This window comes from Nansenia antarctica (assembly GCF_963989245.1).
Source record: "Nansenia antarctica genome assembly, chromosome: 5".
NCBI classification, from domain to species: domain Eukaryota; kingdom Metazoa; phylum Chordata; class Actinopteri; order Argentiniformes; family Microstomatidae; genus Nansenia; species Nansenia antarctica.
Genome location: NC_137690.1, coordinates 16185065 through 16210588, shown reverse-complemented (window position 1 = coordinate 16210588; position 25524 = coordinate 16185065). Strand labels below are relative to the sequence as shown.

The following is a 25524-nucleotide window of genomic DNA, read 5'->3' as shown; positions in this document are numbered from 1 at the left end:
TGTGTTTGAATAACTCCAACTTTCACACAATTCTCAATGTAGGATTTATCAGAATTTCAGTTCTAGTTATGTGCATGTATCTGAAGTTATGACTCAGCCCCGAAGCCTTTATTATAGGATTGATCGATCTACATATCAGACAACTGGCTGAGCAATTCTTAAATTCATGTTCAGACAAAAATCAACTCCCAATTTCACCACAAACTAATAGCAACACACTTAAAACACCATGATGCAATTCTTTCCCTCTCTAGATGCTTATTCAGGAGGGCACAACATTACAGAATTGTCTGATAGAAATGCATTGTGATAATCATGTAGAATTACAAATCATATCAGCTCTATACAATACACGTTCAATCTGTTGCAACGTTGGATTCCGCTGAGTGGAATCTCCAAATCAAACTCTACCCCTGGTGTACACTTCTTGTAGATCTGATAAGACCGATATTACCAATGAAGTTGTATTTCCACCTTGCACTTCTGGTAGGCTGGGTGAGATTTTCACTGTAGCCGGGTTTTCCAAATCTACTAGAAGTGCCCTGGGATGAGGATTGTGGTTTGATTTGGTACTGGGCATGTGAGTGAGAGGGTTCATTCATACATGAGTTGGTGTGAATATGTGTCCTATTTTTCAGTCCTTGTTTCCTTTCATTATCTAATTTCCTTCAAAACCACAGTTCTAAAAGGACTTCTTGGAAAATGGCAGATTCTTTTCACCATTTGATGGTTATGGGGGAAAAGAGACACAGGATGGAATCAACGCAAGAGAATTAAGACACAGCGTCAATCTCTAGAAGAGATGGGATGAGGCAAAGGAGACATTCCACGAACAGCAGAGGTAAATGTACAACCACACAACTAAGCACCGGCTTGGAAAGACTTTTGTTAGCTGTAAATTAATGTGCATATAATTCTCAAAGCAAGTAGGAAAATAATCTGGTAAGCATGGAAATACATATTTTATCCCTTCCTTGAAGTAATCACAAATCTGCATGAGTTGGGTAAGTCAAAACAGTAGGGTGGAGAACTTATCCACTGACACCCAAATCAGTGATTACCTCAAGAAAGGGAAGAGAAATGGATGCATTTTCTAAGAATTTGAACAGGGCTCTTATCTACACGGTGGCTTTCAGCGCAAACAGTGCAGTCTGAAAGAGAAAATTGGCATTTTATTCAAATAAAATGTGTATTAGGAGAGGGGTCATGAATGACATCATAAATGTCCTGACTTTATGCTAAATGTATTTTCCCCAATGCTAAGGCAACAGCAAACGCACACAACCACACAGACAACAGCACAGTGCATGTATGTTTATGTGGTAAACCTTCCAATCATCACATAACATGGTTGTGAAAACTTTTTTTAAAAGCAATATAGTAGCCATTTATAGTCAAATAATGGCCATATTTATGTTCTTTAAGAACCACATAACAACAACAACAAAAAGTAACACTTTCTTGTGCAATATTTTAGTAGTTAATAGATCCTGCATTTTCATGCTGCTTCGCGCAAACAAATTATTCAATACTTTTGATATTTCACTACTTCAGTATGGTATGGATCATCCAATCGCAGTCAATGAAGTCAAGTTTTTCTTTTCTATTTGATTACAGTAAATCAAGGGTCGTAGTATCATAGCATTAACACAATATATACACTGTATATTTCCAATACAAAATATCCTTTTACACAGATTGCCCGGTTCAGTTGATTATCAGGGAATGGAAGTTGCATGTCAGTGCTGCAGGATCTCCTGAGGGTTAAGGAGTGAGCTCTCTCTCTTACAATCAGAATAATCAACCAGTGTTCATTTAATATTTACAGCTACTTTAGTGCCTACAGTACACAAAATGCAATTTCATTCAGTCCTAAGGCCAGTCCAGACACTTCATCATAATGAGATGAGATCAGGCAGTTTTAGAATAGAGAATGTACGATTGATCCGAATTCCAAATGTCAACGTTTACAAATGTCAAATCTTAGAGAAAGACTCAATGTTGAGACAATCTTAGATTAGACAAAAAAAACTCTTTGTCCATCTATGTGTCGTCAGTTGATGAAAGTTTAGTCTGAAGTGGCCTTTATACACCAACGAACAACACAAATCAAGATGATGGAAGTTCATAGAACTCTTTAGTTGAGAGAGCTTGAGGGAGTGGCATAGCAAACTGTACAAAGCAGCAGTAGCTGGGATGCCAGACACTGAGAACAATGTACAAGGTATTTACAAATATACAAGAGCAGAAGGTGCTCTAAGGGGAAAGGGAAACCCACAACCGTTACCAAGACCATCCAACCAACCAGAAAACTGGGCTTTACGTCTTGAGAGGTCTAACTCTTCAAGGACGTAATACTGTACGAGTCACATCACTGGATTATTACAATCCCAAAACAGAACAAATGGTATTGGCGTCCAGTGACAAGTCAGGTTAACTTTACATAATCCTGCTGAGGTTGAGTGTGAGACTGCATGGAGTGCACGAGGTTGAGACCAGACAAATGCGGGTGAGTGTCAGAGACCTCTGGGACAGAACAGAAGTTCTGGTTGAACCACCAGCAGTCTCTCTCCTGGTGTAGATAGAGCCATCTGATGGTCTAATGATCTGTCTCTCTTCATCTGACAGCGAAGTTCATTGCCAGACAGAGAACGTTGTTGACTCCCTCCCACCCCTCTGGTCTTGAGGAGGGAGTGGTTATGGGTGTAGGGGGGGGGGGGCAGACAAGGGGGAATTGGTCACCCCCACTCCTAGCCCACAAGCTCACCCCCCACCCCATTGGCACGGGGGGGGGGGGGGGGGGGGGTGGTCGAGGCAATACAGAACCCCCCAGTCCTGCCAAGGGTCTCCCTCCCCTCTTCCTCATCACACTCCGTTGGCGCTCATCTTGCTCTTCGGAGATGTGGCTGCTCCTTTAGCCTGGAGGGAGGTCAGAGAGCAATGGTTAGCTTCTAGCTTCTAGGTGTAACAGTTCACAAACATTTCGGTTCGGTACGTACCTCGGTTTTTAAGTAATTATAATTACATACAATTATTAAACAGTGGTTTACTGAACAAACAGTGGGTCTTTCTTTCTTAAATAAAATAAAATCTGTCTACTGCTGCACCCAGCTGCCACCTACTAATAAAAAAGTACAGTTTACTGAAAAGTAAATCAAAAATAAATATTCTCTCAAATAAATAAAATATAATAAAATAAATATCCATTACGGTGCAGCATTTAGAAAATTAACTGTACTTGAACTGTACTGTACTTGTATTCATATAAGCAGCTTTCAACTTCACATTAGGACTTAGGCCAGCTTGTATTTTCATATTTCTGTTTATAAAGGGCTGGTGTGACTTCCTGGCTGAAATGCGGACGAGACGGAACAACGTAACGAGGCTCCATTACTTTCAACATGTGCAAGTTTTTAAAAAGTTTTAATCGCAGTTGAACAATTCGAACAAGTACCATACAGCTTTGGTCCAATTCACCTGTCTTTGTCCATCATCATTGTATGTAGCTGAGAAATCGTAATGTTTCCAAACAGGAGACTTGAGGGATGCTGGAGGAACTTCAAGCTCTAGTTTAACTGCGTTCGCCATAACGACTGGTAAAAAAATTACTGATGTAATTCTATGTGTGCATGCATACTGGCTAAGGGTGCGTTTGTAAATATGCTTTGGAAATCTGATCAACACTCATGGAATGCCTCTAGTCCAATAAAATTACTTGCTCTATAATGTTGAGCCAGTGTGCGCTCTGGCGCTCTCAGAGCAAATTTATGAACGCACCAACTGAGATTACTTTTAAAAGGTTTTGCACATGCAGTACAACGCTGCATTTGTTCGGTACAGACGCGAACCGAACTTAGACCGTACCGAAGGTTTTCGGTACAAATACATGAATGGTTACACTCCTATTAGCTTCCATCTATTAATCAACCCCCCTTTTTTAGCATCTAAAGTTTTTGAGGTGCCAGTATTTTATTTTATTTTATTTCAATTGTGTGGTATTATACTGGGTGAAAAGTGAACTACTTGTGTGAATCGGTTTGTGTAACCTGTAAAAGACAGCAGAAAAAAATCTTGTGGAGGACAATTAAGTATTCTATTTGTAGAATTGATTTCCTGTTATCTGATTGGTTGTTTAGTAGGGCAGGTACTCCAGGAGCCTTCGTGTGTGATTAGAGTGTCATGAGAGAGCAGGGAGAAGTATTACGGTTAACTGGATTACAACAGTGGAACGCCTAATTCTCCATTGATCTCTGTGGCTGGGGGGTCAGAGTGGGACACTTACTTGTATGACCTCGGCAGGAGACAGAGTTTTGTCAGAGACAACAGGAGCCTTGTCTCTCACCTCCTCCCCCTGGAACGCAAACATGCATGTATTAGACATGAGAACACACATCCTAGTCCCAATTCTACCTCTAGACTAGGGGTGGGCATCAATTATCGACGATCGATAATTGATTGATAAGGATCTTGGTCGATCACAAAATATTTTGCTCGATAATCATTAATAAATTGAGTGGAAATTAGTTTGTCCACGTTATGTGTGAGAAATGAACTTTGCATTTGCCTTCGCATTGAATTTCGCAACGCAGTACGGCATGATGCAACAAGTTCCCGTACGTTAGCTAACGTTATGGCTCGCAGACATTTTTTTCTTTCGAAATGCTTTGTGAAATGGAATGCCTGGAAGGAATACAAGAATAACGTTTTTTCCCCAAGGAAAACATGCTTGTTATTTCTGCCCTAGGCGTTGTTTTAATGAAAAAAAAGCGTATCAATTAATCGATAATTGATCGTTAATTCTTGTGATTATCGAAAAAGAAATTTTTATCGTTTGCCTAGCCCTACTCTAGACAATAGATTATAGATTGTTGGCCCCCTCATAGATTTCAAATGCTAAGAGGTAATATGGTACCATTAACTGCCTAGCAGGGTAACTGCACTGCCCTCAACTGCAAAGCGCTACAGAGGGTGGTGCGGACAGCCGAATGCATCAGTGAATGTGAGCTTCCCTCCATCCAGGATGGGTACAACAAACGGTGTGTCAGAAAAGCACAGAGGATCAGCAAAGATCCCAGCCACCCCAACCACAGTCTGTTTGTCAAGACAAAGCCTCTTCGGGAGCCCCAGGGCCAAAACTCAGAAGCTAACCAACAGCGACCCAGGCGATCAGGCTCATAAACAAGCCTACTGTAGACAATTGACTTATCCCCAAGCACACCTCATGTACTGTATATGGACTACCTAACCTTAAGCACACAGTCACTTTACTCAATACTACCTCTTACATCCACTACCATCGAGTTCAATACTCACATTCTACTTTTTTATTATTTTTTTGCTGTACTGTATATTTGTCTCCCACAGCTTGTCACTTGTCCAATTGTCTCACTTATGTCTGTCACTTTATTTTATCTTGACTTTTCTTGCCTATTGCCTTATTGTCTTGTGCTGCAATGTCAGGAACCAAAGCCTAACTCTCTTTCACCTGTATAATGTGACGTGACAATAAAACTTGAAACTTAACTCCATATAGCTCTGTCACTGATTGCTCAGGGACCAGATCTGTCTGTCTGTCTGTCTGTCTTTGTTCATGTGTGTGTGTGTGTGTGTGTGTGTGTATATGTGTATGTGTGTGTGTGTGTGTATGTGTGTGTGTGTGTGTGTGTGTGTGTGTGTGTGTGTGTGTGTACAGACCGGTCTGTCTTTGATGATTAGAGCAGGGTCCTTCAGTACGTCTGCGGAGGCTGAGGCTATGGTTGCCTCTGCGCTCTCTGCTGGGGGAGGACTGGTCTTCTGCAACACGACACAATAAAATGTATCATTCATCCAAATAACTTAAATCAGAATACACTCTCATACTCTCATCCTTTAAGTCCTATAGGTCAGTGTGTTGGCATGAATCAACAAATGATAAAGTATAAACCTAGTTAGGGCTGGTGCCTTCCACAAAGAGTCCTGGGACTTATCATCTTACAGCCTCTTAGAGAGCAGGCAGGAACATATCATTTCACCTGGATTCCTACAGCACAAGTGTCAGCAGCTTGAAAGTAAACTGGGTTTCCATAGTCTGATTCTCAAGCCTGGGCTCGGGGGACCAAATTATGCTTCTGTTGGAATCTACTGTAGAGTGCTTCTTGGAGCAGTTACTAGGTTACTCGGTAGCTCTCACCTAAGGGGTTTAAGGGGAATATGTGCGTTTGGGCAGAGTGAAGGGTAGGTTGGTGTGTGCACATGTGAGTCTTGGTTCTAGTTTGGATAAAGGGTGTGTGTGTGTGTGTGTGTATGTGTGTGGGTGTACGCACGCATCCTACCTCTAGTTTAGGTACAGGAGGGATGATGAGTGGTTTGGGTTTGAGTTCTGTCAGATACATGGCTCTGGAGAGCAGTAGTAGAGATGGAGGAACATTCTCCTTCAGGTGCAGGTCCAGCCACTGGAGAGGGAAAGGGACAGAGGTCAGTTGGATGAGCGAGTCGTGTTGATTGGAATAGATTGGATCCTTTACGTGACTTGGCATGCTAATTATGTAGCCACTAGTATCTATAACAAGGAAATCATATGAGGAGACCTGGCTAGATAGACATGGTTGAGTCAGCAGCTCCGGTTGACTGATTTCTGGCTTGATAGTCCTCACCTGTTGCAATTGCTGGCGTAGCTGTTCAGTGGTCAGACCCAAAGACCTCATCCCTCTACTACGGCATGCTGCCTGCAGCTCTGATACACTCATAGCAACGACCCCCTCAGTTGCTATCATCTGTGGAAAGAAACACAGAGAGGGACACAAAGTTTAGCATGTGCACATAGTACAGGGGGTGTGCCTCTTGTCCACTTCACAAGGGAGGTGAGACAAAGACTTCTCAACAGTGGGATTCCTGCCAGCCTCTCTGCCAGCCATGTGCTTCCACTTCCCTACAGCTGTTAGTCACGAGGAGGTCAAATAGAGTCTGCCTCGCTATTTACAAGCGCTTATCAGATCCACACACACTGTATCGGGGGGATACACACCCGTGGAAAAATGTTCACCTTAGTGCCACAAATTCAACTCTAACAATATAGATAGACTAAATTGAACTAAGATGATGGACACTGACTGAATAACTAAGGGGGGGGGGGGGGGGGGGGGAGACAGGTCTCAAATATGGAACAATTATAACATTTAATACAGATAAAACATACACAAATACACATACATATAACATTGATATCCTTAAGCTAAAATTGAGTGTGGTATTGTCAACCTAATCTAATCAATCCTAATCTAATGGTACCAGTAGCCCAGGTTAGCGCATGTGGTGATGGACGATGGCTGAATTGAGAGGAGGAAAGTTCTATGGAAACTCCCGGAGTAGAAGAGGTAGCCAGGGGAATGTTGTCTTCTGAATCTCCTGACACAGGGCTGGAATGGGCATGGTAGGCTCAAACAATGAACGGGGTGGAGATGGCTAGCGTCCTTTGCCCTCGGTAGTCATTCACTGTGCTCTAGCACATCCAAAACACGCAGAACAGTAACCTTGACTCCGGTCACTGCAATCGTTTTATTTAGAGAATAACAAACTGGGGGACCTGAAGGGACAGGAGTGGGGTGAACTAGTAATAATAATGAAATATAACTGACTCCTACTTTAACTGATTCTAATTCTTACTCTGGGCCTTCAGAACACACACCATTATCATGGGAAGATTAGTAAAAAAAGAATAGGTCATCACAACATTTACAGTGCTGCAGCAATAACAGATGGAACCTGATGATCTCTGTTCTGTGCAGACAAAACACCTCATACCCATCTCCTACCGCGTCACTCCTTCCCCCTTCTTTCCTCTCACCTCGTCGTCTGACTTGATGGTACGTAGCTGCATGAGCAGCTGGAAACGCAGCAAATTGTTGGTGCCGATGGGCTGCAGCTCCAGCAGCTTACACAGAGCCACCAGCTGGGGACGCTCCAGGTGCTCCAGCGTCAGCTCATCCTCAAACAACTTGGAGAACTTGACAATGTCTTTGGTAGTGGGCTGCTCTCCTGTATGCCGTACCTGGGAGGAACACAGGGAGGACAGAGGTTTAGTTCATACCACAACAACTGCATACTTTTATTGCCAGAATTTAAAACTCCATTCCTCAGTTTCTTATAGGTTTCCTCATTCGTCCTTAGCGCTGGGCTCTAACAAACGCATTCCAAACCCTGTATCGCTCTAATCAGGATTGGGGACCAATGTACTACACATTTTTGAAATACACTCCACATCATATACATTGGGTTTGCATGTGGGTTGTTTAACCTTTTACCCTCTCTATGAAAAATCACTCGAATCTCTAATATTTCACATGTGACAACAACATTAAAACCACATGGGGACGTATTCTGTGTAAAAGCATGAGCCACAACACCCATCCCCGAGGCAAGCGATAGATTAATGAAATATGTACCAAAAGACTGCGTTTACCTTAGTTATATGTTTGGCTGACTGTGTGCACTGCTGGGGGGGGGTTAAAAAAATGCTTGACATGGTCTGGTGAAAAGGTCTGCAAGTTGTGCAAATGACCAAAACGCTTCTTTAAAAAAGAACGACATTTTCAAGCTCTGTTGAAGAGCCCACTCAATACAACAAAAAACTGTTTTGGGATGACTAAATACTTATAATTTGTGAATTGGATTCACTTTATCGTCTGCCATTCTGCTTCATAGGCTACTGTGTTAGTGATACATGGCTTGTAAACAAACTTACATTTTAGGACGTGTTCAAAAGCAAGGACTGTGTGCTCATCTAATTATGTGTAGCTATGTGGACTGCCTTCAGAGCTCTGAGAAATAAATGCACAATCCAGACTAGGATATTCAAATCAGATTACTACTTAAAATGTAGGCTATTTCTGATGACAGCCTCTCTTTTAAAGTGCATATCATGAGTGTGCATAGAGTGCATAACACTCAGGCTACATTCTTAAGTGTTCTAGAATCTAGACTATGGGGACATTATATACATGCATGCTGCCTCCTCTACGCTTTGCTGCCTAGACTCTGTATATCATAACTCTTTACGTTTCATATCCAATTCATTATTCTGTACACATCACTGTGTACTTTATGACCTGGTCTCCTGGTCTTCATTAAGCCTAAGGAGACAGCATCACTGGTACATCTTTATTTACAAAGCCATACTGGGCAAACTCCCCTCATATTTATGCTATGAGGGTTATGATTATGTTATGCTATGATTTTCGTTCCACTATATGGTTGCTCTACCAGGTACACTACCCAGGTCTCACTTGGAACTTGGCAAAGCAGCTTTTTCTTATTTTGCACCCTGGTCATGGAATAACCTCGAGAACACTAAAGCTTAATAACCTCGTCTCCCTGAGAGAGTTCAAAACTCTGATTGGAAATTGTGTGATAGAAATGTGCAATTGCTACTCCTAAGATGTTTTTTTTATCATATTTATCTATCGTCTGTTATTTATTTATTGCCAATTTTGTAACTTGTTTCTGGTGTGCTTTCTTGGCCGGGTCTCCCTCGAAAAAGACATTTTAATCTCAAGGGACCTCCTGGTTAAATAAAGGTAAAAAAATGTAATGTTCTATCAGCATGATTTGGTGTGCTAAACATGCAGTTAGATGTTAGTACATAGCAACGTTTACTTTTTAGCTGCTAGGTAGCAACGTGTGTTTTGATTCAGAGCGATTTTCTCAAATTCTCCATTTGACGTGTACCAACATTCAAAAAGCATATTTTCCTCAACTACTACATATCATTTGAAATCTTAAAATCTGCACTTTCATGATCTGAAAAAATAAAAAATAAAAACTGAAAAATGACCTTGACCTACTTGAGGACTTGTTCACCAGACCCTGTCACAAATGCATTATTATGATCATTGTTTACCTTCTGTACATATGTGGAGAATCGTTGGGTCTCGTCCTCGGTCAGAGCCTTGGCTTTGTTCCTGCGGGCCATTTCAGCGATGGTCTCCTGAAGGAACTTAGCCAACTCCAGTTTAGCAGCAAGGCCTTTCTTTTGCTTCTCCACCTAAAGGTAGATAGGGGAAAGGGGGTAATTGTCAAATGCTCCATTTGAATAAGATAAGAGTTCAGCTAGTTGAAATTGACTTCAGTTAAGGGTTAGGATATGCTTATCAACTTGGTATCTCTGTTACTACATTAGCCAGCTCCAACATGCTTATGCTTATACTCTGAAGTGCGATCGAGTATAAACAGTAATCTGAGAGGCCAGACACCTCTGTTGTACAGCAGCAGCAGCAGCACGCGGGCATATCTGAGAGTCAATCAGCCGTGTTCCACAGACGGCTGGAACATTGGAGCTGACAGGTCTAATCCCAAACATGGACCTGCTGCTTCTCCTTGGCCTCAGCGCCCAGTACATCCTCCACAGGGGAAGGTATGAATATGGAATTTTATATCGCGATAACTTTATCATAATATTTTACATTGAAGTGAGACATCAAACACTTTTGAGATATGGTCATATGGTCAATTTATGCGAAAGTCCGGGCTATGCACATTAGGAATAGGATTAGACCCAGAAAATTTAACTTGGCTTCATTAGCAGCATAAACGTTGTTGATAGCTAGTGTTAACGTGCCTTCTTCGTTTCGGTCTCGAAGGTGGAGGGCAACATCTCAGGGAAGAGCTTGAGGAAAACAGGAAGCAGGAACTCCATAAAAGGAACAATGATGAAGACCATGAAGGGCAGGAGACGGAACAGATCAGCACAGGTCCTCATCAGCTGAGGAGAGAGAGGAGAGAACCATTAGAAACCAACAATCAGCCAACAATCAACAATAGCTGTATATACAATAGCGTCTATAATAGAATAGGTGATAGCAGCAGAATGCAAATCAGCATATGATGCATCCAATCAGGCTTACTGGCTGATTTACCCTGCAGTGCAGCCTGGGGTGAACTACGTTTTTTACCAGGTATCCAATCATGTACTGCAGCTAGCTAGTGGATTACACAGAACACACACTGGTACCATGGCAGTAGTCCTATATGTCCAGTTTAATGTCCATAAGCTAAGAATGATGCCTAGAGTGTTAACGAGGGACCTTCACCTCCTGTGGATTAATTTCCTGCCTGGTACTCCGTCCTTACTACATAATACCTCAAAGTGCCCTCAAAGAAATCCTGCTCTCCAATAAACAGAAAAGAAATTCTTACATAAGCCTGCAAAACTATGGGAATCACATGAGACTAAAGTATGCATAGGCTTTAGGTTGTTGGTCACAAGGTGTATTTAGGGCCATAGATAGATACAGTACTCCAACATCTGAGATTGACCCATAACGCTAATAGACACCACACCTACTTTCAAGCGCTGCTCGACTCAATTTACCTGTGCATATCTCGCTTCTTTAGATGCAGCTTTTGCACAGCTAGTGTTGTCCATTTAATTCCCTAAATAGCCCAGGCTATATCTTAAACAGACTCCAAACACAATTACGGGTATGTTACATCAAGTTGAGTTTGAGTGTTGTTATGGACTTTTTTCATTTATTTCTTTATTTAAATATTGCGATTGTCTGCTGTGCTGGCTGTCCTGGGGGCAATATGCAGGATACAGTAAGAGTCAACATAGACTAGAGTACAGAGGTCAGATACAGTTGAGCTTAACACCTTCAATCAACATTTACCTGTGTGTGTAGATTGATGGAAAATGATAAACATGCTCTAGTCCTGTCTTGCAAACACTACTCTAAAATAACATCAAAGTGTAGCAGAGCACTTGCCCCTTTACTTGTTATTGGCACAAAAAGCACAAAGCATTCAGACAGTGTTTCCCATTCATTACCTTGACTGTGGCGGCCGACATAGTCTAAATTTGTCCCGCCATAGTCTCATAACGAACCAAACATATTTTACACGTTAGGGATGCAATTTTTACATGTGAGCAACGCGATCTTTCGCACTGCATCTACTGTAGGTCCATACGATTAGCACTATCGATAACCGCCATACGATTAAGTGAGCCCCGCCCCGTCGACGAAAGACTTTAGAGGATCCGAAATCCACCCATGACAGTCTCACCAAACCCTGAGTGAACAATGATTCAGAAACCCAATTTCTTTGATTCTAGAAATAGCCTAGTGTATTGCCCATTACTACCCTGTCTCTTACCCTTCTCCTCTCCCTGCGTGAGAGCAGTTGTCCATGCAGCAGCCTCCACACCATCCTCCCAGCAATCTTTGTATCAATCCCAAGCAACCGGAACCCATTGTAGTAGTGTTTCAACTCCTCTACTATCTTCTGACCCAGAGACTTCCTCACTACCGCCCTCTCCTGGACTGGAGGGGTGGATGTCGCTGCCGTGGCGGAAGAAGCTGGAGTTGGAGGTGGGGGTGCAGCAGGGTCTTTGTTCCCTCCTGGGGGGTCATTCTGGAGTGTGGTGATGGGAGCCTTGGTTTCCTGCTTGGTGTCATTGAGCCAGACACAGGAGCTGTGCAGGGATCTGGCCAGCAGGGTGGCGCTGTGGGTGCGGGAGGAAGCGTGGGGCCGGGAGCAGTGAGGGTAGCTAGAGCGGGAGTGCCGTATGGAGGGTAGGGGTGACAGACGGCTGGAAGGGTCGAGCTGGTAGTGGATGTAGGCAGTGGAGGGAAGGGGGCAGCAGCTGTGCCTCTTAGACAGCAGGTAAGATCCCCTGTTAACATAGAACACAACACTGGTCAGTTACTGGTCAAATGACACCTGTAACACTATGTCACACTACATGACAACCATGAACCTTGTTAGAACTACAGTGGAATAACCTATGTATACCCTGTAACAAACTAATAATGTTGGTTATGGAGTTCTTTCACTCAGATTTTTGCATTTACTCAAAAACAGATAAAGCTGAAGATGTAATTAGCACTGTAGCCTGTGTGCTCGCCTGCAATCGATTGTCTGCAATGTACATGCAATTGAAATGTTAAGTGTTTCTGAACTGTGAAAGTCATCCGGTATCCCTGTGTGCTGTGCACCTGTGTGTGTACATTTCCCATCAGGATGGAAAAAAGCATTTTCAAACCTCTCTGCAAATGAGAGGACAGCTCCTATGACAAGTTGTAGGTGAGAGAATATGTATTAAGCCAAGATGATTCTGGGCGTAAACCTGTCTCAGTCCATTTCAAAATAAGTCATAGTATGGTCTAGTTATTAAAATATTCTTGATTACAAGCTCAACGCTGTTGCACAGACACTAGCTGCATTGAATAGCCATGACACAATCCGGGTCACTCCACTCACTCTCTGTCTGTCCCAGTACCTAATCAGTGTACTACCACACAGTCAAGCACAGTTCCCATGTAAACAAGACAGTCTTGCAGACCAGGCTAGACCGTGCAGTACAACTAACTTAACCACAAGACTTCCAGTGAAGTTAATCAACTGTATTAACTACACGAGTTATGGGATGTAGAGGACATCAATGGGTGCACTGTCAGTAATGAAGTGCAGGTGACCTGACCTGATCTCTTACCTCGATCGTGTTACTGCCAGAAGCACCTGAGGACTGAACACTGCCATTGCAACGGCAGATCGAGGTCTCCTGAAAGGTGGACAACGATGACATCAGTTACAACACACAATGTTAAAGGCGTGCTTCCTGCGAATCAATTCATCAACCCATCAATTCATATTTTATTACTTTTTTGGTCGCAAGCAATTACAGGCTGGATAAACAAACATCCATTCAAACACAAAAACGTTTTTTTTTCAGTCTTATGATAATAACTTATGATAATAACTCATTATTATGTAGGCTAATTGTTATGACTGCCTTCAATTCAAGTAGCGTTGCATTGTCTGCTTGTTGACTAAGTGTCAAATTAAGTGTCAAAACAAATAATGGAAGGAAGGAGCAGAATTGCAACAACGGTACAGCTCCCTCAGCCAGCTTGTTCTCAGTAGGTCAATGGGCAAATAATGAATGGTGGTGTCGGTCAACCTCGCATGATAGTAGTAGGTTGTAAGTTGAATCACATATCGCCAATATAGCATCAGGAGCTATATAAACGCAGACTGACTCACTAACAATAACATAGCTAGCTATAGATGGGAATTTGCTAGCCAGCCTAGCCAAACAGCTAGCTATCAGCCGGCAGTGTTGACAGCTTGCAAAATAAGTCATATTTATAGCTTGCGACGTGTTGTACTGACAAATGATTGACTTTGAATAATAATAGATCGCAATCAAGGCTTTAACACTGCCAGTTTTGACACAGGTCAGTGATCAGACGACTACTGCTAGCCTAGCAGAAGTAGCTGAAAATGGAAGTCAACCAAAAATGGATGAGCAAGGTTCGCTCTCCTACCTCCAACGTTAATGTCGTCCTGCTGCTATGGCTACGGTGATTGGGCGTCGTGAAGCTGCACTGCGAGAATAAAATAGTACAATCCATTCACTGAAGTTGGTTGATTGAATACGTGCGAGGAAAGTAACGACTGGTGTGATAATAAAACCCATTTACGAATGGTTTATTACTAATATTCCTCAGAGAAACGTCGTGTCCCGTAGTCGAATTCGCCCATTTGGTGCAGCTCCTGCTGCCGGACTGAAAAGGTTATTGCGAGTCACACAACCGTGGTGGTTGTTGACGTACTAGATCAGGCGAGGACGAACGTGTCTTGATTGACAGGTCTGAGCACCAATAGCTGAAGTCCATATTCCATTCCAGTGGAAAACCACTCACTCAACATCTGCATTTGTACCATTTGTACCATTGGCCATTGACCACGATTTAGACTGACAACCAGCCCTAATACTGTAAATTAAAATTGCACCACTATATTCATCATTTGCTAATGTCACTTCAAAGGTATCTCAACAAATCATAACCTTCCAGAAAGAATATGTGGAAAAACTGAAACAATCAGGCTGAGGCTACCATGTAAAAGAGAGCTCTGTGTATGTATGGCCATACATACATTACATTAGCACACATTTGTTACAGAGACACAGATAAATGAATATGTCAAATTAAATATTCTCTCACAAAATGTTTTCCATGTGGAGTCAGAATTAAAAGCCTATGTGAATTGTAAGCCTACGTAACTGTAGGCTCATTGATAGTTTATACCTATATACGCGCCCTTTATAATATAAGTCAGCTATAATATAATCACTTTTATGCATGGCTAACTATTTCAGAATGTATTTATTTTTTCTTTGTAATTTTGGTCTGCTGTGATTTTTTTTTCTAAAATAATGGAACTACACATCCCGGTGTGCGCCTGCTTGTGTGACCTACGCCAATCGGGAGCTTGTGATTTGGCGCTGAGCGCAGACAGACAAGGCCCAAAGCAGGGTGCTTTTGTTACAGCAAGAGGAAGGGAGCCAGGGAAATTAAAATACATAGGGGGCGATACGAGATTCATACATAATTCCCACCAAGATTACGCGAAATAGGCCCCCTTTAGGTTCTACTGCCAATAGACAAGCAATGGTTGGAACCAAACAGTTGACCGTACATTGCCAACACAAATGAATTGCGTTAGAAACGACGAGGCCTGAACTCAAAATATTTTCACAAGATCTTTTTTTATTTTACTTCTTTTTATAATTTCCACGAGGAAGCGCAGAGATCTGGTGTATGTGTTTAGAATGGGACACGCTGAAGGTATTGACATTTTATTTTTTTACTACATCTCGCGACTCTCAGCCTCTCTCGCTCTCCTTATCTCTGTCGCTTTCTCGGTGTTAAACAAGCTTGCTGTCATTTCCTAACGATGCATTTATGCAAAGCTTTTGTCGGTTAGTCTGCTTAATTTTTCTCCTCCTTTTTCTTCAATGTGGTGATGGAGGTGTAATCACGCTAGACAATTTGATTTAAAGGGGCAAAGGCAGCCATATTGGCAATAATGTATAGCTTCTTTTGCCATATCTGGTATTTCTACTAGCTTTCCCGCATCGTAACTAAATGGCAAGGGAAACGTGTATACACTGCGGACAAATGGGATAACGTCATTTTGGCTTTAGATGTGTTTTAGTTGGGCAGAGATTTATTTAAATTCATATGCATGGTCTCTGTAGTTAGCCAACCAGCTACTTTAGCAAAACACATCGCAGCAGAAGAGTCCCTAACACGGCCGATATGCTGCTTCTGTTACAATGATGCTGGGGTTGAAACACTGAGACAATTGTATCAAAATGCAGTCTTTCACTGTTCACCTCTTCAATAAAGCGATCTAGTTGTTACATTGAAGCATGTCAAGCTGAGCTACATTCTTTCCGATGCATGATAGCGCCCCATAAGCATGAACAAAGCTATATTATTCACCGTGTCAAAGGCAGCAAGCCTTTAAAAGGTTGGACCAGTGAATTTGGCTTTGGATCTATTTAGGCCTATTTCAAGAAAGAACAGACATTATGCTTGATTCTGGGTTAGGGCATGTTGACACTTTTTAATTCTGGAATTCATGTCAAGTGTTTACTAGACGTGTCCCTACCCAGGAGGACATGGCCATAGCATAGGCCCAGTTGCCCATTGGATTTCTTTAGAGTGAAACCAAAATGCAAATTTAAAGTGGCCATACACAGTGAATGTATTGCATGAATTGGATATTTAATGTGTGTTTGAGAACCAATAATAACTATTTTCGAAGTGAATTGCAGCCATTATTTCACAAGGTGAAAACTCGAAAACAAGCACAATATTAACTTGGTACTGTACTACCAAGTCCTCTCATAATTGCATCTGCACTAACTGCGTGATGAGTTGACAACAGTGGCACTGTTGAGTTTGGACCATGCCTGTATGTTGCTGGAAGGGATCTCTCATTTTACAGAGATACTGTAGCTTCAGATGTATCAGTGTTTTTATCAGTGTCGACCTTTGACTGTTTTAGGGGTTACTTTGAAAATATATAGCCTAACAGGTTTGATATTATATGGCTTTATTATTTGTGCACGTCAAGCCATTTTTGGCTCCCAGCATGACAATGTTCTATATGGACATTTACCTTCATCTGGGGAGCATAACGTTTTTAATAGTATTATTATGATACTATTAGCCTAATTGTATAACAGTACGTAGGGAGCATGTGTTATCAGGGGAATGCAACGTAGACATTTGTGAAGCTCTGATTTACAATGAGAATGTGAGCAGCATCCTTGAGTAAAGAGTATTGGTCCCTGCGACTCCAAGAAAGGACTTGTTTTGGCTTGTAGTGGACCACAACATGTTGAGATGTGGGACTCAAGAGACCTGTGTTTGTTTTCTTACTTTGATCAAAAAATGTAAACATGTATAGTTGTTAATTCATTCAAATGGGATCGTCCAGTATACATCTTCTCCACTTTCCTTAGAACTTGTTATCAGTCACTATGTCTGTCTACTTCTACAGGTCCAGTCAGAGAAAAGGACAGTTAAGGATGCCGGAGCACAACAATGGATTTCTCCTTCTCTTTCATGCAAGGGATCATGGGAAATACAATTCAACAACCCCCTCAGCTTATTGACTCGGCCAACATTCGTCAGGAGGGCGCCTACGACACTGGTAGTGATGCGGGCGAGGACGGAGGCCCCTCCTATGACGCTGCCCTGGAGGCCGAGTTCTCCTACCCTCCTTCGGCCTCTGAAGACCTGCCCCCGGTCTCTAACGGTTACCCCCCAGGCCTGAGCTTGTACGAGCCCCAGGCCAAGTTCTCCATGTATCCACAATTCCCCAATGGCTCAGCTAATGGCTATGGAGCTTTACGGGGCTATGGAGAACACTGTCTCATGCCTGGGGAAGGAACGGTACTGAGGGCATCTATCCTTCAGGAGAGACCCCCCTCTCCTCTGTCCCCTCCTCTACCTTCACACCACACCCATCCCCACCTCCATCACCACCCCCACCACCACCATCCACACCACTACCACCCCCACCCACAATCTCACCCACACCCTCACCCACACAGCCCCCCACCCATGCCCCCCCACCACCACCCCCCACCACCACCCCACCTCATGGCCCACATACTCCCCCCTCCTCCCCCGTTACTCCTGCCCTCCTCCACTCCTCCCCCCTCCCTGCTGGACCGCAGCCCCTCCTCTCACCTCCCTCACACACCCTCTGCAACACCCAGCGGGGTCCTGAAGAAGACCAGTTCTCCGGAGATCAAGCTTAAGATCATAAAGACCTATCAAAATGGCAGAGAGCTCTTTGAGTCAGCGCTGTGTGGAGATTTGCTGCAGGAGTTTCAGGTAGCGTATTCACATACAGTGGGGAAAGTATTCAACACATCCAAACATTTTCAATTCAACATATTTCCATTGCAGCTATTCACATGAAATTTAGACAAGATATTGTGGTATTAACTCAATAAAACTACACAGCTAAAGAAATTGTAACACTGTAACACAATCCATAAAAGTTATGTGTAATAAAAGGGATTGACACAGAAAAGAAGTATTGAACACGCTAACTGAAATTTATTTAATATTGGTGGAGAAGCCTTTGGTTCCAATGACAGCTTCAAGATGCTTCCTGTACGAAAAAACTTCTCTCTCACAGTGATCAGGTGGGATTTTGGCCCATTCTTCAACACAAGTAAGTAGCCATGAGAACCGAGGGATCTCGAGCGTAATGGCCCATAGGCCCAATCTCCTGTTTCCGTAGTGTGAGGCGGCTTGATGTACAAGTACACCCCCTGCCTGGACATGACGCTGGTATGTCGCAGGATCTTACCCCCAATCCAACCCTTAATGCTGCGTGCCAAGCAGGGATGCGGAGTCTCCTTTGCAGTATATTTTGGATCGTTGTCCTGCCGGAAGATCCACCTGCATCTCATCCTCATCATCCTGTTGGATGGCAACAGATTCTTCTCAAGAATCTCTGTCTGCCCAGTCAGAAATCTTGCGAGGAGCTCCAGTGCATGGCCGGTTGATGGTCAAGTGATGTTCCCTCCACTTGCGGATAATGGTTCCAATGGTGCTTATAGGAACATTTAGGAGTTGAGAAATCTGTCGGTAACCAGTGCCATTACTATGCTGCTGAACAATCTTGTTGCGAAGTTCTTGGGAAAGCTCTTCGCCTCTACCCATCATGAGATGTTTTTACAGGAAAGCTTGGTGCTTACAAGCTGGGTCACAAATTATTTGTTTACTTGCATTTAGAGGAGTGGAAGTACACTTACCCACCAACATGCACTGACCCAACTTATTCGAATTAGCACAGGTAGGAGAACATTATTAGTGGCATAAGCTGGTTTAGTCACTTTTCTTACCGTGTTCAATACTTTTGTCCTGCGTGATTACACTGTGTGATGCACATATTTTTATTGATTAGAATGTTACAATTTCTTCAGCTGTGTAGTTTTATTGAATTAATACCAATGTCTGGTCTGAATTACATGTAAATAGCTGCAATGGAAATATTAGTTTAAAAATGTGGCTTCCTATTAATGTGTTGAATACCTATTTCTCCCACCTATACAACAGGTTACACAGGCTCAGGGTACATGAAATATCATAGAAAAAAGAGCAGAATATCGATATGCTTTTTTAGAACTAGTAACATTTCAACATGTATGGATCTCTACCGCCACATCTATTTGATTTTAATTGTACCTGCTGCAGGAGACCCAGACCAGCGAGGCCTCCCAGGCGCGTCGACACGAGAGGAAGAAGGAGAGGAGGAAAAAGAGCACCAGACTGCTGGAGGAGGGGCAGGAGCAAGGGCTAGACCAGGAGCTGCCACAGGGGGTTGCAACAAGCCAGGCAGGGGATGCTCAGCCCCAGCCCCAGCTCCAGTCCCAGCCCCAGCTCCAGCTCCAGGCCCAGCCCCATCCCCAGCCCCAGCTCCAGTCCCAGCCCCAGCTCCAGTCCCAGCCCCAGCCCCAGCCTCAACTCCAGCCCCAGCCCCAGCCCCAGCCCCAGCCCCAGCCCCAGCCCCAGCCCCAGCCCCAGCTCCAGCCCCAGCCCAGGGAGCTGTCTTTGGAGCAGACATCGAGGCCCCAGAAGTCCTCCATCAAAGCAGAGCCCAAGACGCAGAAGGCATGTGCTGCCATTGGTTTGCTGCCACCTCTAGTAGAGTTATTATGTTTCAATTATGTTTTTTTTTTTTTTAAATGCCTTCATACACAAGGCAAACATAACATTACAACATACGTGTAGTTATTCATGTGTGTTGTCTCTTGTGTTTAGGTCCAGAAGCAGTACCCTACAGTGATCACGGGGACAGGCTGCTGTAAGGACCATGAGGTCGGGGATCTGGTGTGGGCCAAGGTGGGCACCTACCCCTGGTGGCCCTGCATGGTCTCCTGTGACCCACAGATGAACGTCCACACACGCATCAACACCAGAGGTAAGGCTACCACACACACACACACACACACACACACACACACACACACACACACACACACTTCATCAAAGGTCAACACATACATGCCGGAGGTACACCTCAGGCACACCTTACCTTACAGTCATGCTATATACCGTGAACACACGCTCATGTATAAACATCAGAGCTACCCACATAGAAACACACGATCAGCTATAGCAATTTTTCGTTTGTGTTTAATCACCATATGCCAACCTGACCTCCTGCAGGTCACAGGGAGTACCATGTGCAGTTCTTTGGCAGCGTGGCAGAGCGGGCATGGATCCATGAGAAGAGGGTGGTCATGTACCAGGGAGAACACCAGTTTGAGGAGCTGCAGGCTGAGACGCTGCGCAAGACCACCAACACTGCAGAGAGACACAAGGTACATGGCACCTAGAAACCAGATTCCTGGTGAAAGTCATTGGTTTTGAATTGAGTGGACGGAGAGGCCCTTTTCGAATACTTACAAAATGCATCCTGCTTTCTTTTTGACGTAATCAATGATCCAACAGGAGTAGAGAGATAGATATATAGATTATTAAGAGATGGCTGGGAGAAAGGATTCTTTGTTTAACTATTGTAACTGGACACAAGCTCAGCCTGTTGGGTCATGTGACTGTTCTGACTCTCCTCCCCCAGTTGATGAAGCCTTTCCCCCAGAGGGAGCGTGCCCAATGGGAGGTAGGCGTGGGCCACGCTGAGGACGCCTTCCTGATGACACGCCAGGAACGTATAGACAACTACACCTTCATCTATGTGGACCCAGACCCCAACGCCCCACCGCCCGCCAAGAAGACCCAGACCCAGGGTAGGGCCGAGAGACGCACCCAGCGCTCTGCCAGCTCAACCAGCTCCGGTAAAAAAGAGGAAGTAGCAGTGACATCACCAGACCGAGAGCAGACGCAGCGCAGGCAACAGCCCCGCAGGCAGTGTAGCGTCCCTAACGCAGACGACACCACCAACCCCCAGGCCTCGGAGGGAGAGAAGGACCAGAGGGGGGACTCTAGTCAGCCCAACCCCCCAGCCCAGGAGGCCCTCTCTGAAGCCGGGGCGCAGCAGGAGTCCCCTCCCCCAGTGCGGGCCTGGAAGACAGCCGCGGCCAGGAAGCTGCTGCCCCTCTCCATCACCATGAAGAAACTGAACGTGGAGATCATCAAGTGTGACTGGCCCCTGCTGCAGAGGATGATTGTTCCCTCGCCCCGGAGGGAAAGGGAAAGGGAGAGAGAGAGAGAAGGGGAGGAGTGCGGTGAGGGCAAGCAGGCCGACCTAGGATACTGTTCACCAGAGGTGGGTGCATGTTAGAAGGACAAAAGTGACACTAGTTATGTTGATGTGAAATCTGCACTTACATGTTGCTCTGAAGTGCAATGCAGCAGTATTGCTAAGTGGTGGTGTTCCTCTTTACCCAGCAGGGCTGCGGAACCAAACCCGAGCCCAGTCCAGAGGAAGAAGAAGAGGGGGATGAAGGGGAGGAAGAGAGGGAGGAGAGGAGGAGTTCTCCTGCCAGTCGAAGGAGTGACCAGGGAGGGATGCAGATCACCTCCTCCCCTGGCTCGCAACATAGCACCCCGCCAGGTACTTAATACATTCTTGAATTGATTGATTATATCAATTTATATTATTGGTGATTGTTCTAAACTGGCCCCGTCTGTGTGTGTTTGTAGGTTCTCAGGAGCGTAAGCAGCAGAGGCGGTCAGTGAGGAGCAGGTCAGAGTCCGAGAAAGGCTGTGAGCCAGTCCCCAAGAAGAAGACCAAAAAAGAACAGGTACAAAGCCATTCTTACTCACAACCTTGTTCACAATTACCTCTACCTATTCAGCATCTAACCCTGATCTCTCTCACTCAGGCTGAGATGGCTCCTGAGACCACAATGAGGACAGGCTCACAGAAAGGTACAGTATACTGCTCTGAGTGATGCGACACACCTCTCTCTCTCTCTCTCTCTGCCACACACACACACACACACACACACACACACACACACACACACACACACACACACTCACACACACACACACACACACACACACACACACACTCACACTCACACTCACACTCACACTCACACTCACACTCACACTCACACTCACACTCACACACACACACACTCACATACACACACACCTCTCTGTAGATCTGTAAGGTGTATGTAATCTGCTCTCTGTCTCTGGTGTGGTCTGTAGGAGCCAGTGAGATCTCAGATGCGTGTAAGCCCCTGAAGAAGCGCAGCAGAGCCTCTACTGATGTGGAGATGGCCTCCTCTCAGTACAGAGACACCTCCGACTCTGACTCCAGAGGCCTCAACGATCCCCACGTACTAGACACACACACACACACACACACACACACACACACACACACACACACTCACACACACAGATACACCCACAGATACACCCACAGAAACTCACACTCCTCTATCTTTCAGGGCTTGTTTGGGAAGAGTCTGGACAGCCCAGCGGCAGCGGACGCTGATGCTTCAGACAGTCAGTCGGTGGACTCCAGCCTGTCTCGCCAGGGCAGCAGCACAGCCAAGAGAGACACCGTGTGCCAGGTGGGCACTGCAATCCCCCCCCCCCTCTCTTTCTCTTTCCTCTACCTAACTCCCCCTTTTCTCCTCCTTTCTCCTTCCCTGTTCTCCCCTCCACTGTCTGTCCTTTTCCTTGCCTCTCAAGTCTGTCATTGTCTTGATGTTCCCTCTAATAACTTAAAAGAAAGTGACAGAAGAAGTAGTATGTAGTTTACAGTGCCTGATCCACAGAGTGTGTTATTGATTCCTATGCAAATCAGAGACTGTATAAAACATATGAATTCCAAAATTACATGAACGATTATCCTTGCATTAAGATAGACTAGGATAGATCAATTTAACTTATTGAGGGATTTGTTGATGGCATTTTTGCATTTTAGCTCATTTTAAGAGTGCCACACAGTATGTGCATGAGGTATTTCTGTATTTAAATCTACTGAAATGTCATAAAACTTGTTTTTGCCAATTGTCATTCTGGGGTATTGTGTGTGGATTGATGGCAAATTATTTTAATTGAATCCATTTTAAATTGAGTATAACACCACAAATTGTGGAAAAAGTTAAGGGGTCTGACTACCTGACTCCGAAGGCACTGGACACAACTGTATAGGTGACTGAACCTCTCTCTCTCTCTCTCTCTCTCTCTGTATAGATCTGTGAGGTGTATGGAGAGGATTTGGTGGTGTGTGAGGGAGATTGCTGTCGAATGTTCCACCTGGAGTGTCTGGGCCTGGCCTCCCTACCTGAGAAGTTCACCTGCCTGGAATGTAGAAACGGTGAGACATGGCCGACTCTATAAACTCATCCACACACAAAAACACACTGTCTTCACTCTTATAACCTCTCTCTCTCTCTCTCTCTCTCTCTCTCTCTATCCATCTCTCCAGGTACTCACTCGTGTTTCAGCTGTAAGGCAGGGGGAGGGGAGGTGACACGCTGCTCTGTGATTGGCTGCGGACGTTACTACCACGAGGAGTGTGTGTGTAAACTCCCGGGCACCACCGGTGGCGGTGGTGCGGGTGGAGGATTCCGCTGCCCTCAGCACAGCTGCTCTACCTGCTGCCTGGAGAGAGACCTGCACCGTGCCAGCAAAGGTAGGGAGGGTCTCTCTCTCTCTTTCTGTCTTACTCTCCCACTCTCTCGCTCTCTCTCACTCCCTCCCTCCCTCCCTAGGGCGTATGATGCGTTGTATCCGCTGCCCGGTGGCCTACCACACGGGTGACGGCTGCGTAGCGGCGGGCAGCATGGTTCTCACCCACCACATCATGATCTGCAGCAGCCACGGCAGCACCAAGAGGAATGGCCTCCTGTCCTCGCCGGTCAACGTGGGCTGGTGCTTCCTCTGTGCCAGAGGTAAGCTCTCGTACCGTAGATCTGTTGTTGTCGTTCACAGACCCAATAGTCCTCATGGCTGCCACTTCATGACCCCTTCAATCCTTCTCAGGTATAACTTCTATTGGAGCTTTCATCCAGACCCTCTCCTTCTTTCTTTCTTTCTTTCTTTCTCTCTCTCTCTCTCCTCTGCCTTGCTCTCTCTCTCTCTCTCTCTCTCTCTGATCCACTTTAATCTTCTCTGATGATTCAGCTTGACGATAGCATCACTCCCTTCATTAGTTCTCCCTCTTCCACTCCACTGCCCTCCAGTGGGGACCGACGACCATTGGCCAGAATCTTCAGGACATTTGACTGTTTTATATATGCACTGCTTCAGTAACATCTGTCAAGTGAAAAATGAGACCCCTGTTGCATTTGCCTGTTTGTAAATATGTATTCATGTGAAGTTTGTCTTGTACTTGAATAGCATTGCTGTAACCTTCAAGTTATCTAACATGGTACTTCTATATGTAATGACTGTGCTGTTACAGTGCACTCCTCTTACAAGAATCACCTCTGGGCTCGAAGACGTAACTCTAATTACACATTTAATTGAAGAGAAAAGTACATTACAAGTGTAGGTGGGAAGCCGTTGACTCACTGATAAGTGGAGTGCACTGTAGGCACTATATTGTATCTGTTGGGATGACTGTTTAGTTCTCTTCTGTTTCTCTCTTGTTTGTGTTCTAACAGCGTGTGTTCTTTCTCTCTTGTGGAATCATGGGTACTGTAGTTTTTGATTGCGGCTCACTCCCATCTCTTCCTGTGTGTCTCGTGTAGGGCTGTTAGTGCAGGACCTTACTGACACCATATTAAGTTCATATGCCTATAAGTCCCACTACCTTCTGACTGAGTCAAATCGTGCTGAGTTGAAATTACCTATGATTCCCTCTTCTTCGTCAGCTACCAAAAAGAATATTGGGAAAGGTAACCAAACAGTTTTTCTCTCTCTCCCTTGTCCCACTGGTGTGTGTGTGTGTGTGTGTGTGTGGGTGTGGGTGTGTGTGTGGGTGTCTGTGGGCGCGTGTGGGCGCATGTGTCTGTGCGCGTGTGTGTGTGCGTGTGTTTGTGCGTGCGTGTGCGTGCGTGCTCCAAACCTTTATTTGAATTCCCTTCTTGCATCTTTTCTGTTGAAAGCCATGCAGTGCTAAATTCATAATCTGCCTCTAATATGGAAACTGGGGATATGCTGCTATTAACGCAAAAAAAGGCTTAAAATAACCTGTCTGGGACCAAACCCTGTTAAAATAACATCTGTCAGGCACCCACCACCCATACCATGTTATAATACATAACCCATAAGTGTTTGAGTAAACTAAGCTGTG

At 44.5% G+C, this 25524-nt stretch overlaps 2 protein-coding genes across 2 annotated transcripts in view; one reads left to right on the top strand and one right to left on the bottom strand.

The window, feature by feature from the left end:
• Nucleotides 1-1221: 1221 nt before the first annotated feature.
• On the bottom strand, nt 1222-14527 carry LOC308159302 (LETM1 domain-containing protein LETM2, mitochondrial-like). Its single transcript, XM_080533067.1, has 11 exons — nt 14301-14527; nt 13466-13534; nt 12127-12646; nt 10592-10735; nt 9875-10018; nt 7823-8026; nt 6633-6752; nt 6312-6431; nt 5695-5793; nt 4283-4351; nt 1222-2919 (listed from the first exon to the last, which is right to left on the bottom strand). Exons 2-11 carry the CDS (start codon nt 13510-13512, stop codon nt 2866-2868), a joined length of 1521 nt encoding a protein of 506 aa, XP_080389193.1. The 5' UTR covers nt 13513-13534; nt 14301-14527; the 3' UTR covers nt 1222-2865.
• A 2848-nt stretch (nt 14528-17375) lies between these two features.
• nsd3 (nuclear receptor binding SET domain protein 3) overlaps nt 17376-25524 on the top strand; it is a gene marked incomplete at both ends in the record, with an annotated part of 12913 nt that continues 4764 nt past the window's right edge. Inside the window, 15 exons of the mRNA XM_080531394.1 lie at nt 17376-18173; nt 19557-19673; nt 19872-19964; nt 20115-20274; nt 20523-20677; nt 20935-21582; nt 21705-21870; nt 21960-22060; nt 22142-22187; nt 22479-22609; nt 22724-22849; nt 23478-23601; nt 23713-23919; nt 23999-24178; nt 24980-25126. Coding sequence (XP_080387520.1) covers nt 17376-18173; nt 19557-19673; nt 19872-19964; nt 20115-20274; nt 20523-20677; nt 20935-21582; nt 21705-21870; nt 21960-22060; nt 22142-22187; nt 22479-22609; nt 22724-22849; nt 23478-23601; nt 23713-23919; nt 23999-24178; nt 24980-25126 — 3199 coding nt within the window. The remainder of the gene's footprint in view (nt 18174-19556; nt 19674-19871; nt 19965-20114; nt 20275-20522; nt 20678-20934; nt 21583-21704; nt 21871-21959; nt 22061-22141; nt 22188-22478; nt 22610-22723; nt 22850-23477; nt 23602-23712; nt 23920-23998; nt 24179-24979; nt 25127-25524) is intronic.

Bases quoted from the DNA above. Each gene is read 5' to 3' on its own strand.
- LOC308159302 (XM_080533067.1), bottom strand. From the start codon at position 13,512: ATGGCAGTGTTCAGTCCTCAGGTGCTTCTGGCAGTAACACGATCGAG. The intron at 10,736-12,126 runs GTAAGAGACAGG...CTCTCTCCTCAG, and splicing joins CACGCAGGGAGAGGAGAAGG to CTGATGAGGACCTGTGCTGA. The intron at 5,794-6,311 runs GTAGGATGCGTG...GTCGTGTTGCAG, and splicing joins CTCCTGTACCTAAACTAGAG to AAGACCAGTCCTCCCCCAGC.